The following is a 17,060-nucleotide window of genomic DNA, read 5'->3' as shown; positions in this document are numbered from 1 at the left end:
ACATTTCATAACAAGCGGACAGTAGAATCGATGTCTATTTCCGCCACAAAATCTGTGTATAACACACTTGTAGGCTGGTTCCTATTCCATTTTATGTGACTCAAGCCAGGCGTCAATGGTGGTGGTGGAATGACCCCTTACCTGTGGTACGGCACCGCTTCCAAATATCCCTTTCAGAATGGCTAAACATCGCCCAACTATAACATCATCACTGATGTTTTCCATGATTCCTGCAGCTTCTCCTGCCACTAGGGCCAGCAGTATCGGTGCTGTTATGGAGTATATTAAAAAGAAAAATAATATTAAATTAACTTATTAGTGTCCATTAATTGCATTTAAAATATTACAACAGGGTTAATGGGGTTGCCCAGGCTGCAGATAAAAGTCTCAGGGACTGCAGATTGGGTTTTCTAACTCTGGACAACCCCTGTAAATAAATATACTTTTGAAAAAGAGTCAGGGAAAATAAATTACCTTTATAAAGATTCCAGAACAGAAACAGCTCCCCTCTGCTAGCAGTGGTGCTGCCAACGTGACCAAATAAATTAACCGTCGGGTCCCAAAATACTCTGTCAAAACATAAGACCACCTAAAACGAAAAAAAAAACCAAAAACACATCAAATTTAATTTCTCCATGCAAAGGTGGGAATTTTGCTGCTTTAAGTACCCCGGAATAAATATATCACTGATTGCTTAACCCCATCATGACCAATTTTCCATTTTTGCAGGATTTTTTTTTCTACTCTTCTTCCAAGAGCGATAACTCCTACTTTTCTATTGACATACCCAAATGAGGTCTTATTTTTCCAAAAAGGAGAGAGTTGTAGTTTTGAATGGCACAGAGATCCACCTACGGCTGTTAACCAGATAAATGAAGCTGTCAATCACTGACAGCGGCATTTAACATGCACTGGGAGGAAGTGCTTCAAAAGACCTGCCCATCAGTCACGTGATCACAGGGCGCTGATGGGTTGCCATGATAGCCAAGGGTCTGCAGAAGACCCCTGTGCCTGTCATTGTGAAGGTCCTATGAACGCTGATGTCTATAGGAGATCGGTATCTTCTGCTACACAAAGCAGCTCTGAAGCCCTGCTATGGCAGGCGATTGGATCATCACAGCTTCAAGTCTCACTTGAAGCCAGTAAAAAGTTAAAAAAAAAAAAAAAGCAAAGTTCAAATCATCCCCCCTTTTTGACCCATTCTACAATAATTAAAAATAAAAATATTTGTGTATTGCTAGGTTCAGAAATGTCCGCTCTATCAAAATATAAAGTAAATTAATCCGTTCGGCAAACGGCATAAGGAGAAAAAAAAAAAAAATCTAAACACCAAAATTGTCGGGTTTTTTTGCAGCCGCAATATTGTAATATAATGTAATAACAGGCTATCAAAATTTGTATCTATCCCAAAATGGTATTACTAAATACATAATTCTAGGGACGCAAAAAATAAGCCCCCACCCAGCCCTAGATCATGAAAAATGGAGAGGCTACGGGTCTTGGAAAATGGTGACATAAGCAATTTTTTTTTCTTACAAACTTTTGAAATTTTTTTCTCCTCTTAAATAAAAAACAACTTACACATGTTGGGTATCTGTGAACTCGTACGGACCTAGAAAATCATATTGCCAGGTCAGTTTTAAAATTTACTGACCATGCTAAATTAAAAAAAAAAAAAAAAATAATTGTAGAATTGCACTTTTTAGCAATCTCACCGCACTTGGAATTTTTTTCCCTGTTTTCCAGTACGCGATATGGTAAAATTTCTGGAGTCAATCAAAAGTACGACTTACAACATTGGGAGCAAAAAACGGAAACGCGAAAATGAAAAATCCCAAGGTGGGGAAGGGGATAATATTTAAGTGATTTGGGTCATTTTTTGTTTTTTTTTTGGAGACTTATTACTAGTTTTCTAGAAAAGCAGCCATTTGAGGGCTTGTCTATTGCGTTATTGCTACAACAATGCCAAATATAATTTTAGTTTGTCACCAGGAAAGGGGGCAGTAACTTAAGCGATTAAAAAAAAAAAAAATTTAATTAAAAAAACACTACATTTTTTGATTTTTACTTTTTTTACCTGACTTGGGGCTCTCAAACATGCAGTCATTTTATTGCTTGTAGTGTATAGTATAATGTAGTATAGCCAAAATGATGTTTTCAATAAAGTCGAGCCATAGGCCAGGCTTCATGGAATGATCTACATGCCAGCCACATAGGTTATTACCTAGGTCTTGCCTACATACAGCCATAGCTTGCTGTCATGTCTGAATGTAAACATACAGGAAAATACTGGCCAGAAGAACAAAAGGAGTTACGTGCGAAAATCCTGTCCTATTGCGCGAATCTTTAAACCATGCCCTGTACTGTAAATACATAATGAACATCACCTTATTTAGGTTTCCAAAGCCCATTCTTTGCACAGCTGAGGTTTTCCATTCCGGAAGTGGAGGCACAAACTGTACAGCCGGTGGCTGTTGTTTTAATACACCCAGTGGCAAGGTACAAAGCACAGCGTCACACTTGTAAATGAATGTCTGACTGGTGGAGCGGGTGTTCACTGCTATGACTTCACATCCTATTTATAAAATATATATATATTATTGATAGAAGGAAAAATTAGACTAAAATATACTGCACAAAAACCCCCAAAACATATGAATATTCTACTAAAAGCAGAAGTGTCAACAAAATTGGAAATGGCGTTAAAATATAATTAAATGTTGCAGTTTACAGCAATAATCAGAGGTCGCGCTACATATTTTACAGTGGGACAAAAATACTCTTGCTGGCATTTTTTGAGGAGTATATGGCTGTTTCAGGGGCACAGCCTCGCACGTTTTGTGCGCGGTTGCTGTTGTCTGACATAAATTTGGCCATACACATTAGATAGCGGTCAGCTTTATCGCTTCACTGGGGGACACAGATAACCATGGGACATCCCAAAGCAGTCCCAAGGGTGGGAAACAGAAAGAATGCAAAGAAACAGACTTAGGTCGGCTGGTGCATTACCGCCGCCTGCAGCACCTTCCTCCTCAGGCCTGCATCAGAGAAGACATGGGTATGAACCCTGTAAAACCTCGCAAAAGTGTGCAAAGATGACCAGGTCGTGGCATTACAAAGCTGTAAAGCCGAAGCCTGGTGACGAACTGCCCAGAAAGCTCCCACTGCCCTTGTGGAGTGAGCCTTTACCCCCGGAGGAGGTTGTTTGTCCTGAAGGTGGTATGCCTCCAATATTGGTGAACGAATCCAACGGGCAATGGTTGATTTGGAAGCTGGAAGCGCCTTACGACGACCTTCAGAGATGACAAATAGGGCATCAGAGAGGTTATAGGAAGCAGTCCTCGAGAGGTAGACTCTAAGGCTATGTGCACCTGTCTGAAATTCCTGCGGGAATTCCGCAATTCTATGCCATGGGAAATGCGCGAGAAACCCCGCGTATTTCCAGCTAAACACTAGCGTTTTGCAAGCGTAATTAGCTTGCAGAATGCTAGCGTTTTCCAAGTGATCTGTAGCATCGCTTGGAAAACTGATTGACAGGTTGGTCACACTCGTCAAACAGTGTTTGACAAGTGTGACCAACTTTTTACTATTGAGGCTGCCTATGCAGCATCAGTAGTAAAAGATAGGATGTAAAAAATAATACAAAAAATATTGTTATTCTCACCTTCCGACAGCCCCCGATCTCCTTCCCGCCTCTCACCACGCTCCCGGCATCTTCCGGTCCCAGTACTGCTTTGCGCAAAGTACTTGCAATGACGTCACGCTCGCGAGATGCTGTTTCTTTTGCCCTAATCATGGTCTGAATGACCTAATGGGAAAAAACGGTCTCCCTCAGGACTGCGGCCCCAACGGCCATGCTGTTAAACTCAGACTGTGAACTTTGGTGGAAGAGGGGGTTTTGTGAGAGAAGATCTGGAAGCCTCCAGGGAGCATGTTCACTAGCTCCGCGCACCAGGCCTTTCTTGGCCAGTCTGAATCTACCAGGATTAAGGGAATTCCTTCCGCCTTTATCATTTTCACTACTCGGAATCAAGGGGAGAAGCGGAAAAAGATAAGGCAGCTGGAATTGGGACCATGCAACCAATGGGCATCGCAACCGATGGCTAGCAGATCCCAGGACCTGGCTACGAACTGAGGAACCTTGTGGTTCATCCGAGATGCCATCAGGTCGACGTCTGGTGTGCCCCATCTCCGGCATATTTGGTTGAAAATGGCGGGATTGAGAAACCATTCGCCCGATGTGAGACCCTGGCGACTCAGAAAATCAGCAGCCCAATTTTCCACCCCCCAAATGTGAACGGCTGATCAGGCGGGAACATGGCGCTCCTCCCATCGCAGAATCCTTGTTACCTCTGCCATCACCACTTTGCTAAGAGTCCCTCCTTGATGGTTTATGTAAGCCATGGCAGTGGCGTTGTCCGATTGATGCGAATCGGCTGGCCTGAGAGGAGGGACTGCCAATGGCGTAGGGCACGAAAAATTCCCCTGATTTCCAGAAGATTGATGGGGAGAGCGGCTTCTTGGAAGTTCCAGAGACCCTGCGCTGTGTGATGAAGAAGACTGCTCCCCAAATGAGGAGACTGGCATCAGTAGTGATGACCTGCCACAGAGAGGGAGGAAGAACTTCCCACGCAGGACTGAGGTGGATAGTGTCCACCAGGTTAGGGATTGCCTTGAGGGGCAAGACCACGGCCGGTCCAGAGAGATGGTCCTCTTGTCCCAGGCAGACAAGAGGGCAAGCTGAAGAGGATGGGGTGTTGTGAACAGTTTTGACCCGACTTCTGAGTTTGGGCTCCCTCTGGTGGTTGCTGCGGGTAATGGAGCTGGTCAGGTTGACAGAAGTCAATCACCTGAAGAGGATGATTGGCGGTCAGGTGTTGCAGACTGGGAAGATTTAAGTCAGCAAGCTTCCCTCAGTTGTTGCTGGTGATTTGGTTTTCTGTCTGTGCATTTTGAAGTCTGCTTGCCCCCTGCTTGGTCCTGCATCGTTCAGATAAGTTATTTGTTTGCTGGAATGTTTTTGCATTTGATCCAGTTTTTGCCTTTCTCTGCTTTGCTGTGTGGATTCAGCATTGTTCCCTGCTGGGACCAGTGCTGGACCCCGTTCCATATGATACAGCTTATGCCAGTGTGTTCAGTATTGCTAGTCCCCTGTTATATCAGTATCTTTTATTTTGCTTCCAGTTCACTCCAGCATTCTGATCTAGTGGGGGAGAGGTTGTGTGGCCTCAGCATTTTTGCATATCAGACGTGTTGGATTTTTTTTAGGGTTTTTTGCTTGATTGCAGACAGTATCTTTCCTGTCCTATCTAGACAGTTTGGGCCCCATCATTTGCTTACTCTATTTTCCGCCTGTGTTTGTGCCTCATCTTGTCTCACTAGCAATATATGTTTGGGGGCTATCTATTCCTTTGGGGCTCTACTCCGGGGCAGTTTAGCTTTGCCCTTTCTTGCTTTAGGCTTAGTTAACTCTTTGGCTGTGCCGAGGCGTCTAGGGCATCGTAGGTACGTCCCACGGCTAATTCTGGTTGTGTTGTTAGTTTTAGGGGTCTGCAATCCGCTTAGTTACCAACCTTTCTGGTGTTCTGGTTGCCTAGCTTATTCCCTGCTATCCTCCTAAGTGACCTAATCATAACAGAATCAAAACCAAATCACCAGCAACAACGGAGGGAAACTTGCTGACTTAAATCTTCCCACTCTGTAACACCTGACCTCCAGGCATCCTCTTCAGGTGATTGACTTGTGTCAACCCGACCAGCTCCATTACCCGCAGCAACCACCAGAAGGAGCCCAAACTCATAAGTCAGGTCAAAAGTGTTCACAACAACGGGGTATGGAACTGGGCAAAAGGCACAGCCTCCATGGCAGCAATCATCTTCCCCAGAACGCTGATGCAGGGCTGTAGGGGGAGAGGAGTTGGCCGCTTCAGAATGCGGATCCCCTGTTAGAAACTTTTCCCTTGGTAGGAAGACACTGGCTTGGGCCGTGTCGAACCTCCTGCCGAGAAACACCAGGTGCTGAGCTGGGGTCAGGGAGGACTTCTCTCTGTTGACAATCTAACCGAGATGGACCAGAGTGTCCAACGCGATCTGAAGACTCAGGTCGCAGTCTTGGCGGGACAGCCCCTTGACCAGAAGATCGTCCAAGTAAGGGATTATGAGAATCCCCTTGGAACTAAGGATAGCCATGACCGCTGCCATGACCTTCATGAATACTCTGGGGGCAGAGGCCAGGTCGAAGGGAAGAGCCGTAAACTGTTAGTGGTCCTCCTGGATCGCAAATCGTAGGAATCTCTGATCCTGAACACAAACAGGAATGTGAAAATAAGCATCCTGAATGTCTACAGAGCAAAGAAATTCTCCTGGTTCCATGTACGCGATTACCGAACGTAGGGACTCCATCCTGTAATGACGGATCCTAACTTAACGGTTCAGTTGCTTGGGGTCCAAAATTGGACATAGCGATCCATCTTTCTTCGGGACTACGAAAAGATTGGAGTAGAACCCTTAAAACTGGGTACAATTACTCCTGTGCGTAGTAGGGAAGAGACGGCCTGAAGAATCTCTGGGGCCTGAGACGGGAGTCTTAGCAGGCGAGACAAAAAGAAATGTTCTCCGGGGAAGAAGGAATGGGGGGGGGGGGGGGGTTAGAGTCGATTTTGTAACCGGGCGCCACTATCTCTTTGACCCAGGCATCGTCGACCATGCTTCCTGGAAGAGAAGAAGCCAGCTTCCCACCCTGGAGAGATCCAGAGGGCTTGGCGGAGCAACCAAGGCCGCCAGTGAGGTGCCGGTTTAAAGGACAGCTTCTTCCGTTCCCCTTGGGCAGAAGAGTGGTCCTGCCGGGAGGAAGTCCCTGAAGAAGAGAAGGGCCGATAGGAACAAAAATGAAGCGACCTTTTCATGTTGAAAGGACGTTTAGGCCTGGACAGGGGAAGAGAGGTGCTTTTCCTGCCGGTAGCATCTGAAATCATCTGATCCAGTTTGGACCCGAAAGGCAAGGTTAGTGAGAGACTTTTTGAGGGTGGATCTGCATTTCATGCTTTCAAACAGAGAATGCGGCGTATAGCAATGATGTTGATGTTTGCCCTGGTGGAACAACTGGGCGCATCCAAGGAGGCGGTCAGAAGATATTTGCTGGCATGGGCAAACTGGTCTGCCAAATCTGCCATCTCATCCGGAGGTGCTGCCGCTAGGATACCCTGGCAAAGCATTCTTGCCCAGGCAGACATGGACTTTGCCACCCAGGTGGGGGTGACGATGGGACAGAGGGAGGTGCCAGCTGCTTCAAAGGCTGATTTAGCCAAGAACTCAATCTGCCTATCCGTAGCGTCCTTAAGAGATGCACCGTCCGGCAGAGACAAGACTGTCTTGAAAGACAGACGAAAAACCGGCTGGTCTACATTAGGGGACTCTGCCCATCCACCTAAGAGGTCTGGGCTAAAGGGATAAAGAATGTCTAGCTGCTTCTTTCCCAGGAAGCATTTTTCAGGATGTTCCAAATGTTTAGCCATAATCGCTTCAAATTCCTTGTGATTGTGAAAAGTCCGGGAAGGGCGTTTTACCCGTTTGAAGGAAACAGAGTGCACCTGAGCAGGTGCATCATCGTCCTTTACGTTAAGAGTTTGGGTACTTGCCAAGATAAGGCTATTGACCATATTCTGCATTTTTGAGACCTGGTCCATATCACACTCAGACTGGGAACCCGCATCCGACCCAAAAGCAGCCTCCGAGGAGGGGGCATGGGGAGAGGAGAGTAGAGAGACCTGGAGGAGGAACTGGAAAGAGCCCGCTTCCTTTGCTTTGTACCCGATCTGTCCCTGGGAAGGCCATGATCAGGTGTGAGTGAATCACCATGAGAGGCGTTTGGAGCACTGGTGGCGGTAGACAAATGTGGAAGATGCTCCAAGACCCGGACCAGGGACTGTGATACTTTTGTCAGGTCAGAGACCGACTGACATGGCAATAGCCCACTCCAGAGGGAGTGGTGTGCTCTTCTCCCAGGCATTAGGGTGCTCCTGTGGGGCAGACATGGTGGAACAACTGCAGGACGGGCAGAGGGGACAGGCGTAATGAATCACAGTAGGCTTAGAGGGGCAAAGAGAAGCCTCTGCAGGGTTGGGCATAACTCGAGCCTTAGTAATACTGCTGAGAAGGGCTATATAGGGGGACAGAAGAAATGAAGGAGAGAGAGACGGCAGAGCCTATCTGATGTCAGCAACGGTCAGCAGATGACTGTGAGGTTAGCCGTGTACCCCTGAGACAGATGTCCGCAGATTAGATGCAGAGAGGTCTGATGCCGAGGGCGCAGGAAAAGTGCAGATAAAAGCAGTGTGTCAGATAGGATTACAATCTACTGAGGCACAAGTTCCGATGTAGCATCGGCTGTGCTGTGTCACACAGCAAGCACAATGCAGTGCGATGAAACGGCGGCCGGTCAAAGAGAAAGTATCCTTCTGATTGGCTGACACGCCGGAGGGCGTGAACAGCAAGGAAGATCTGCCGGCCGGTGAGAGATAGAAAGCGTCCCACCGATTGGTTGAAACGCCGGGGGCACGTGCTGGCAGGGAGAGGAAGCTCCATGATAGGAGCAAAAAACGTGCCAAGGATACCCGAAGCGTGGGGGGTGGGGGTGGCCAGGTCAGAGCAGGAGAATCTTTGACCCAGCAAGACCTTCTATTGGTCTAAAAGAGCGCGCAATTCAAACGTGCGATGGTGAGTGGCCGGGAAGCCGATGAAGATACACAGCCAGGAAAGAAAGGGGGCTGGCCCCAAAGACTGGAACCGACCAGGAAGAAATGGCCACGGCTGTCTAGGAATTGCTGCACTAAAGCCGCCCTGTCCCATGTGGTCTGAATAGGACAAAAATTGCGTGCGCCGCTACGGAGAAGGGAAAATACATACCTGCAAGGTGGGTCCACGGTTCCTCTTCACCGATGAGGATGCCTTCAGGAGCCCTCAGATGGATGGGGGTCCTGGTATGATAAATCCTCCTTCCCGCACCGTCTCCAGATGGTGCAGAAGACGGCATCAACCCCTTACAAGAAAGGGTGACCACTGTCTTCCTCCCAGCCATCTCCGAGGAGAGGGGTAGGGAGGGGAAAAGGCTAGAATAGGCCACAGGGAATCACCTTGAAACACCCGTAAAAGGTGACAGGGGATTAGGTCCAGCCTGCGGGTTTGTGAGTTGGCGATGTGGGTAACACCATACTGCTCTCTTGGTCGCATAGGTACGGGAAAACAGGGTGAGAAATTAGACCCTGTTGCCCTAAGGAAGAAGAACCTGACAGACAAAGAGAAAAGATTAATAAAAACACAAGAAACCTGAAAAGGAAAATGCGAATTTGGGGTTAGATCCAGGTCCGCCTCCTACAGACACTAAGCTTAAACTGAAGTACTTGGTGCCTGTTGGTGGGTGTATACTGCTGAGGAGGAGCTATTTTCCTTTTCTAGCTTAGTGTCAGCCTCCTAGCGACAGCAGCATACATCCCATTTTTACATGTGTGCCCCAATGAAGCGACAAAGAAAAAATATTTTGTGAATTTTATTGGGGAAAAAAACCCCAAACATTGCTGCTAAACCCTTAACCCTCCAAACATCTAAAAGGACATTTGAAACATTACGCGACGTAGACATGGGAACATGACAAAGTACACATACGGCAAATGTTTATTATTTTTTATTTGTGAGGCATTACTCTGTGTTTTGGGGGACTACACATTCAAAGTGTAAAAAATTGCTGATTTTTTAGAATTTTCATCAAGGTACAAATAATTTCATAAATAAATGCAAAACGTCAATCTAAATTTACAGCGAACAAATAATAATAATAAATTTTATTTCTATAGCGCCGACATATTCTGCAGCACTTTACATTTCAGAGGGGATTTGTACAGACAATAGACATTACAGCATAACAATAATCACATAGAGTATAACAAATACCAAGAGGAATGAGGGCCCTGCTCGCAAGCTTACAGTCTATGAGGAAAAAAGGGGAGACACGAAAGGTGGATGGTAACAGTTGCCCTGATTGTATGGACCAGCCATAATGTTAAGTGTGTAACAGTAGAGACAAAGAGGGCTAATGGATGCATAAAGCATGTGGGAACATGATGCGGGGAACCTGGTTATGGTAAAACGTTTGGCTGTGCCACACAGGGATAGATTAGGTTAATGTGTTGAGGCGGTAGGCCAGTCTGAATAAATGCGTTTTCAGGGCACGCTTAAAATTGCGGGGATTGGGGACTAATCGTATTGACCTGGGAAGTGCATTCCAAAGAATTGGCGCAGCATGTGTAAAGTGTTGGAGACGGGAGTGGGAGGTTCTGATTATTGAGGATGCTAACCTCAGGTCATCAGCAGAATGGAGGGCGTACGTAGGGTGGTATACTGAAACAAGGGAGGAGATGTAGGGTGCTGCTGAGCCATGGAGGGCTTTGTGGGTGAGGGTAATAAGTTTATACTGAATTCTGGAGTGGATGGGTAGCCAGTGTAATGACTGGCACAAGGTAGAGGCGTCGGTGTAACGATTGGTGAGGAATATGATCCTGGCTGCAGCATTCAAGACAGATTGGAGAGGGGAGAGTTTGGTAAGAGGGAGACCTATTAGAAGAGAGTTACAATAGTCGAGACGAGAATGAATAAGAGAAACAGTAAGAGTTTTGGCAGAGTCAAAAGTAAGAAAAGGTCGAATGCTAGAAATGTTTTTGAGGTGCAGATGACAAGAGCGAGCCAGTGATCGAATGTGGGGGGGCAAAGGAAAGCTCGGAGTCAAGTATGACCCCAAGACGGCGGGCATGTTGCTGGGGAGTAATAGTGGAGCCACACACAGAAATGGCAATGTCGGGTATAGGTACATTAGTAGCGGGAGGAAACACAAGGAGTTCAGTCTTTGACAGGTTCAGTTTCAGATATAGTGAGGACATAATGTTAGACACAGCGTTTAGACAATCGCCGGTGTTTTCTAGAAAGGCTGGCGTATTGTCAGGAGAAGAAGTGTATAATTGGGTGTCATCAGCATAGAGATGATTCTGGAAACCAAATCTACTGATTGTTTGACCAATAGGGGCAGTGTACAAGGAGAAGAGGAGGGGGCCTAGAACAAAGTTCAAAGTGTCACGAAAAACAACTGATGCATATAGCAGCCTTCCTGCTTTATCACCACATAAAGTGACATGTCAGTGCTGAGAAATGCAGCTGTCATTAATGTCAAAATAGGGTCAGTCACTAAGGGGTTCACCCCAATTAATATGTTTTTTCCCTGATAATTGCCCTTGTTTACGCTGTCGTGTGCAGCACTAGGAAGAATGATGGGGAAGTAAGAAGAGTACAACGTTCCACATCCAGCGTGATGCTGAATCGCCCAACACTAGTGTACAGAGCCCAGATTTGCATAGGACTTACCAGAAGCTGTGTAGCGCACTTGTCGGACGGCCGTATTAAGCTTGATATCGAGACCCTCTGCTAAAGCCACGGGGACACAGGAATAACCGTTCCGAACAGTCAAATGGCTGCCGGTGAATTCAAAGTCATCATCCTGCCATACAGGAGTAACACTGTTACAGAAGGAAATGTACGGAACTAATACAAGGTAGGACAAAACCGCTATACAAATTACCTGATCCCAATGCTTGAGAGAAAGTGTAGAAAGGGGGGTTGCATTAGCAAACTCTAAATTTGCAAAATGCCAGTCAAGTATCTGTCTGTCCCGTGACGATAAATACACATCACTAAGAGAAAAGATGGAAACCAAAAAGGTGAGAACATGCAATATGGTATCGTACAGCACTTTTTTCAGCAACCTTCTATAGCAAATCTAATTTACCCATTGCATATGGGACGACATAGTATTACTTAATTTGTATACAACCCAAATTCTGACAGTAAAACACAGTGGTGGAACACAAAAAGAACAAGTACCTTGGAGGATTGGCTTCTAGTTCTTGCAATTTCTCTTCCAGCTTTCCCTGGGCTTCCGCCAACAAATCATATTCCTGTAGACAGCAAAATGATTGTTACACAGGGTTAGCAATTACATAGCGGACCAACAACAGTCTATGGACTTCCTAGAAAATCTGTGCATCGAAGGCTCCACTCTCTTAATATAGCCAAATGAAAGCAAGGGGGCACAGAGTTCAGCTGAGCACTTCTCTCCATTCGTTTCGGCAATTGGGGGACACTATTCACACCCACCCAGTGTGGTAGGTGTTTCTCCCATGGATCGCGTAACATTGTTATGTCACATGATCCCTGCGGCCAATCAGCAGCATTTCACACTCCGGATGCAAGTGAGAGCTGCTGCTGATTTGCCAAAGAGATCGCGTGATAAAGCAATGTTAAGCGATCCCTGGGAGAGCCAGTGTCGACACTGCTGGAACAGAGCTGCCACCGAAGGCGAGTATAAGCGGAATTATTATACAAGGGGCCAACATAGGAATTGAGAAGGTTGTCCCAACCCCTTTAAACTGGCCACATCATGAAATACTGGCTGCAAAGATAAGTAAAACAGTATTTTGTTTATAGGGTATAAGTTATGTTACACTTCAACTAAGTCTAGGTGTTACCAGACATATATTTCAGTGAGGGTGGAAGCAGTGTGCAGGACAGAAAAGAACATGCCCTCGTCTTCTCACTGATCTCTATATCTATAGTGTGAAGATACAGCAAAGCTGAGCTATGTATCATTACAAACACTTACATATCTCATCTCCCAGCAGTCAGTGTGGGGGTACGGCGAAAGTTTACTGTGAAATGAGATCAGGAAGTGTTTGTTTTTGTTCGTGGCATCTTATTTGCCCAGAACAAACTACTACAGATCCTTCACGTTCACTGTCAATGGTTTACCATGGTCTGCCTGAATGAACATGCTATTAAACCACCAATCGACTGGTAAATGTTTAGCTATGAGCAGTCGTTTAGTGCTCCCGTTGGTCAATGTAAACAGACCCTTACACTTCACTTTTAGACTAATAAAAGATAATAAAGTAATGCATGAAAATGTCAATACCTTGCAAAGTGCTGTCAGATCTCTATGCTTGCTTTTTACCAAGAACTCAGCAGTGATGTCTCGGGGAGGCTTTACATCAAAAGCCTCTTTATACTGCTGATGAAGCTCCTTTATCTTCTCTTTTAAATTAACCATCTGTTAAAAGAAGCAAAGTAAAAACTAATAGGTATTCAGAATTGAAAATAATTTTACAATTTATTTCAAAAGATTTTATTTACAGCTTAGAGTCCACTTAGCCTGGTAAGTTTACAAAAGATATCAAATAAATAAGCCTTAAAGGAAAAAAAAAGGAGATTTTTGTGTACTCACCGTAAAATCTCTTTCTCTTAGCCTTTAATTGGGGGACACAGAACCTTGGGTGTTATGCTGCTGTCCACTAGGAGGCGACACTATGCATAATCTGAAAAAAGATTAACTTTGGCTCCTCCTCTGCAGTATACACCCCTGGACGGCGTCAGCCTTCTCCAGTTTTGTGCCAAAGCATAAGGAGGAACGTAACCAAATAACATAACCATGCCTGTAAGAAGGCTACTATGTACGAGCTCAAGAACAATATGAGAACTCAACAGGAAACAACGGCCCGTAAGGGCAACAGGGTGGGAGCTGTGTCCCCCAATTAAAGGCTAAGAGAAAGAGATTTTACGGTGAGTACACAAAAATCTCCTTTACTCTGTCGCCTAATTGGGGGACACAGAACCTTGGGACGTCCCAAAGCAGTCCCTGGGTGGGAAGCAGTGGACGAATATTGTGCCGACAGTCCCCTAGACTTGGGGTACTGCCGCCTGCAGAACCAGTCTACCCAGGCTCGCATCCGCTGAGGACTGGGTATGAACACTGTAGTGTTTCGTAAACGTGTGTAGGCTAGTCCAAGTGGCCGCCTTGCACACTTGTTGTGCCGAAGCCTGATGCCGAATGGCCCAGGAGGCCCCTACTGCCCGTGTAGAGTGTGCCGTGATACCGGCCGGAAGAGGGGAACTGTTAAGTCGGTAGGCCTCATGTATGGTGGACTTGATCCACCTGGCAAGGGTAGCCTTGGAAGCCGGCAACCCCTTGCGACTACCTTCCGTAAGAATGAAGAGGGAATCGGATTTCCGGAAAGGTGCAGTCCTGGACACGTAAATCTGCAATGCCCTGACTAGGTCAAGCGTATGCAGAGCCTTCTCCACTCTATGTACCGGAACCGGGCAAAGGGAAGGCAGTGAAATCTCTTCGTTAAGGTGAAAGTTGGACACAACTTTCGGAAGGAAGGATGGTACCGTGCGGAGAACCACCTTGTCCTGGTGAAAGGCTAGGAAAGGTCGTCTGCAGGAAAGTGCTGACAATTCCGACACTCTGCGTAACGAGGTGATAGCCACTAGAAAAAACACTTTCTGAGACAGAATGGAGAGTGGAACTTCTCTAAGAGGTTCGAAGGGTGGAGCTTGCAATGCTGTCAGGACCAGATTGAGGTCCCACGTATCCATCGGACGTTTGTAGGGAGGAACCAATCGGGAAACTCCCTGGATGAAAGTCCTTACTTGCGGTTTAATAGCAATGCGCTTTTGAAAAAGGACTGAAAGCGCCGACACCTGACTCTTAAGCGAACTTAAGGATAGCTTGGCATCTAGGCCCGATTGAAGAAAACCTAGTACCTTCGGGAGGTAATAAGGGAGTGGGACTTGTCCATGAGATTCGCACCAAGAAAAGAAGGCTCTCCAGGTACGATAATAGAGCTTGGCAGAGGCAGGCTTCCTTGCCCTGATCATAGTTGCAATGACTGCCGGTGAAAAACCTGCCTGGGTTAGAATCCAGGTTTCAAGGGCCATGCCGTCAAATTGAGGGCCCCTGAATTCTGGTGGAAGAACGGACCTTGAGACAGAAGGTCGTGGCGGTCGGGTAGACGCCAGGGGGCGTCTGCCGTAAGTTGGGACGATGTCGGCGTACCAAGTACGTCTGGGCCAGTCTGGCGCGATGAGGATGGTCGGAACTCCCTCTTGCTTGACCTTCCTCACGACCCTGGCTATTAGGGGGAGGGGTGGAAAAATGTACAGGAGTCGGAACTGGGACCAGTCCTGGACCAGGGCATCCGCTCCGAGCGACCGCGGGTCGTGTGTCCTGGCCATGAAATTGGGAACCTTGGCATTGAGATGGGATGCCATTAGGTCCACATCCGGGGTTCCCCATCGTTGACAGATCTGGTAAAAAATCTCGGGATGGAGAGACCACTCCCCCGAGTCCATTCCTTGCCTGCTGAGGAAGTCGGCTTCCCAGTTTTCTACACCCGGAATGTGTACCGCAGAAAGAACCAACCTTGTGTCTTCCGCCCAGCGGAGGATATGAGCCACTTCTCTCATTGCCTGGGCGCTGCGGGTCCCGCCTTGGTGATTCACGTATGCCACAGCCGTGGCATTGTCCGACTGTATCCGTAATGTGCGAGGCTGCAAGCAAGTGATGAAAGGCTCTCAGTGCCAAGAGAATGGCCCTGATTTCCAGAACATTGATGGGCAATGTCACTTCCCTCGGTGACCACTTGCCCTGTGCCCTGTGATGTAGGTGTACCGCCCCCCAGCCTGTCAGGCTTGCATCGGTAGTCAGGATCTTCCATTGTCCTGAGAGGAATGGCTTCCCTCGTGTAAGCGAGGTTGGTTTGAGCCACCAGTGCAGGGACCTCCTGGTCGATGACATCAACCTGAACTCCCTGTCGAGGGAGAAGGGGTTCCTGTCCCAAGATCTGAGTATGGCTAGCTGAAGGACCCTGAGGTGAAACTGGGCAAATGGCACTGCCTCTATTGCTGCTGCCATCCTGCCGAGGATTCTCATGGCAAACCGGAGAGATCGAGGAGGACTGCGAAGGAGTGTGCGAACTCCCAGACGGATGGCCAGTGTCTTGTCCTTGGGAAGGAGCACCAGGCCCCTGGTGGTGTCGAATACCATTCCCAGGAATGTTAGAGTCCGAGTTGGGATGGTCGACGATTTCTGTAGGTTGACTAGCCATCCCAGGCGACTCAGAGTGTCTAGAGTGATTGAGACACTGACCTCGCAGTCTTTGAAAGTGGGAGACTTGACGAGGAGGTCGTCCAGGTACGGGACGACTAGAATGCCTCTTGAGTGCAGGACGTCCATGGTGGCCGCCATGACTTTGGTGAACGTTCTTGGAGCCGTGGCGAGTCCGAACGGAAGGGCGACAAACTGGTAGTGGTTTTGGTTGACCGCGAACCTGAGAAACCTTTGGTGGGCGGGAGCAATTGGTATGTGGAGATACGCATCCTGTATGTCTATGGAGGCGAGGAATTCTCCCTGCTCCATGGATGCAACGATGGACCGGAGGGACTCCATGCGGAAATGACGGACCCGTACGTAATTGTTGAGCTGTTTTAGGTCCAGTATGGGTCGGACGCCGCCTCCTTTCTTGGGGACTACAAACAAATTTGAGTAGAATCCTCGGAATCTCTCGTTCGCGGGAACCGGCACCACAACTCCTGATTGAAGGAGAGAGGAAACCGCTTGGTGGAAGACACGAGCCTTTTCTGGTGGTGTTGGAGGAACAGAAAGGAAGAACCGGTTCGGTGGAACGGAAGTGAACTCTATCTTGTATCCGGAAGACACTATTTCCCTGACCCACCTGTCTTCTGTAATAGGCAGCCAGACTTGCTGAAAGAGTAAAAGTCGGCCGCCTACTGGTGGGGTGTCTTCCGGAGGTCTCAAGTCATGATGAAGTGAAGTTCTGAGGTTTTCCTCCCTTGGGTTTCGCTTGGCCTGCTTTCGACTGCCAAGCCCTGTCCGGTCGCTGCTGCGTCCGTGGGTTGTCTCTGCGTGGAGAACGGTTGCGGTTTTGCACTGGGCGCGAAACGGACCAGCCCGAGGAATTCCGAAAGGATCGGAATCGCGTCTGGTTTCTTCGTTTGAACGTGCGTTTCGGTTTTAGTTGAGGGAGAGAGGTACTCTTACCCCCGGTGGCATTGGCTATCATGGTGTCCAACTTTTCGCCGAAAAGTCTACCAGTAGAATACGGAAGTCGCGTGAGGGACTTCTTTGAGGCCGCATCCGCTTTCCATTCTTGCAGCCAGAGGATG

The 17,060-nt window shown here is 47.4% G+C and overlaps 1 protein-coding gene across 5 annotated transcripts in view; it reads right to left on the bottom strand.

Moving 5' to 3' along the window:
- The window catches only part of KDM1A (lysine demethylase 1A), a 58,975-nt gene that overhangs the window by 2,523 nt on the left and 39,392 nt on the right, over window positions 1–17,060 (bottom strand). For all 5 annotated transcript variants that reach the window (XM_073572880.1, XM_073572846.1, XM_073572862.1 and 2 more), the window contains exons 11-17: window positions 13,009–13,143; window positions 11,922–11,995; window positions 11,620–11,731; window positions 11,406–11,538; window positions 2,388–2,575; window positions 475–589; window positions 142–269 (exon numbers count right to left, since the gene is read on the bottom strand). In XM_073572880.1, coding sequence (XP_073428981.1) covers window positions 142–269; window positions 475–589; window positions 2,388–2,575; window positions 11,406–11,538; window positions 11,620–11,731; window positions 11,922–11,995; window positions 13,009–13,143 — 885 coding nt within the window. The remainder of the gene's footprint in view (window positions 1–141; window positions 270–474; window positions 590–2,387; window positions 2,576–11,405; window positions 11,539–11,619; window positions 11,732–11,921; window positions 11,996–13,008; window positions 13,144–17,060) is intronic.

This window comes from Dendrobates tinctorius, unplaced genomic scaffold, assembly GCF_039654945.1.
Source record: "Dendrobates tinctorius isolate UK_male_01 unplaced genomic scaffold, ASM3965494v1 ptg000007l, whole genome shotgun sequence".
NCBI classification, from domain to species: domain Eukaryota; kingdom Metazoa; phylum Chordata; class Amphibia; order Anura; family Dendrobatidae; genus Dendrobates; species Dendrobates tinctorius.
The sequence above is the reverse complement of the archived record's forward strand: the minus strand, read 5'-3'. Positions and strand labels throughout refer to the sequence as shown.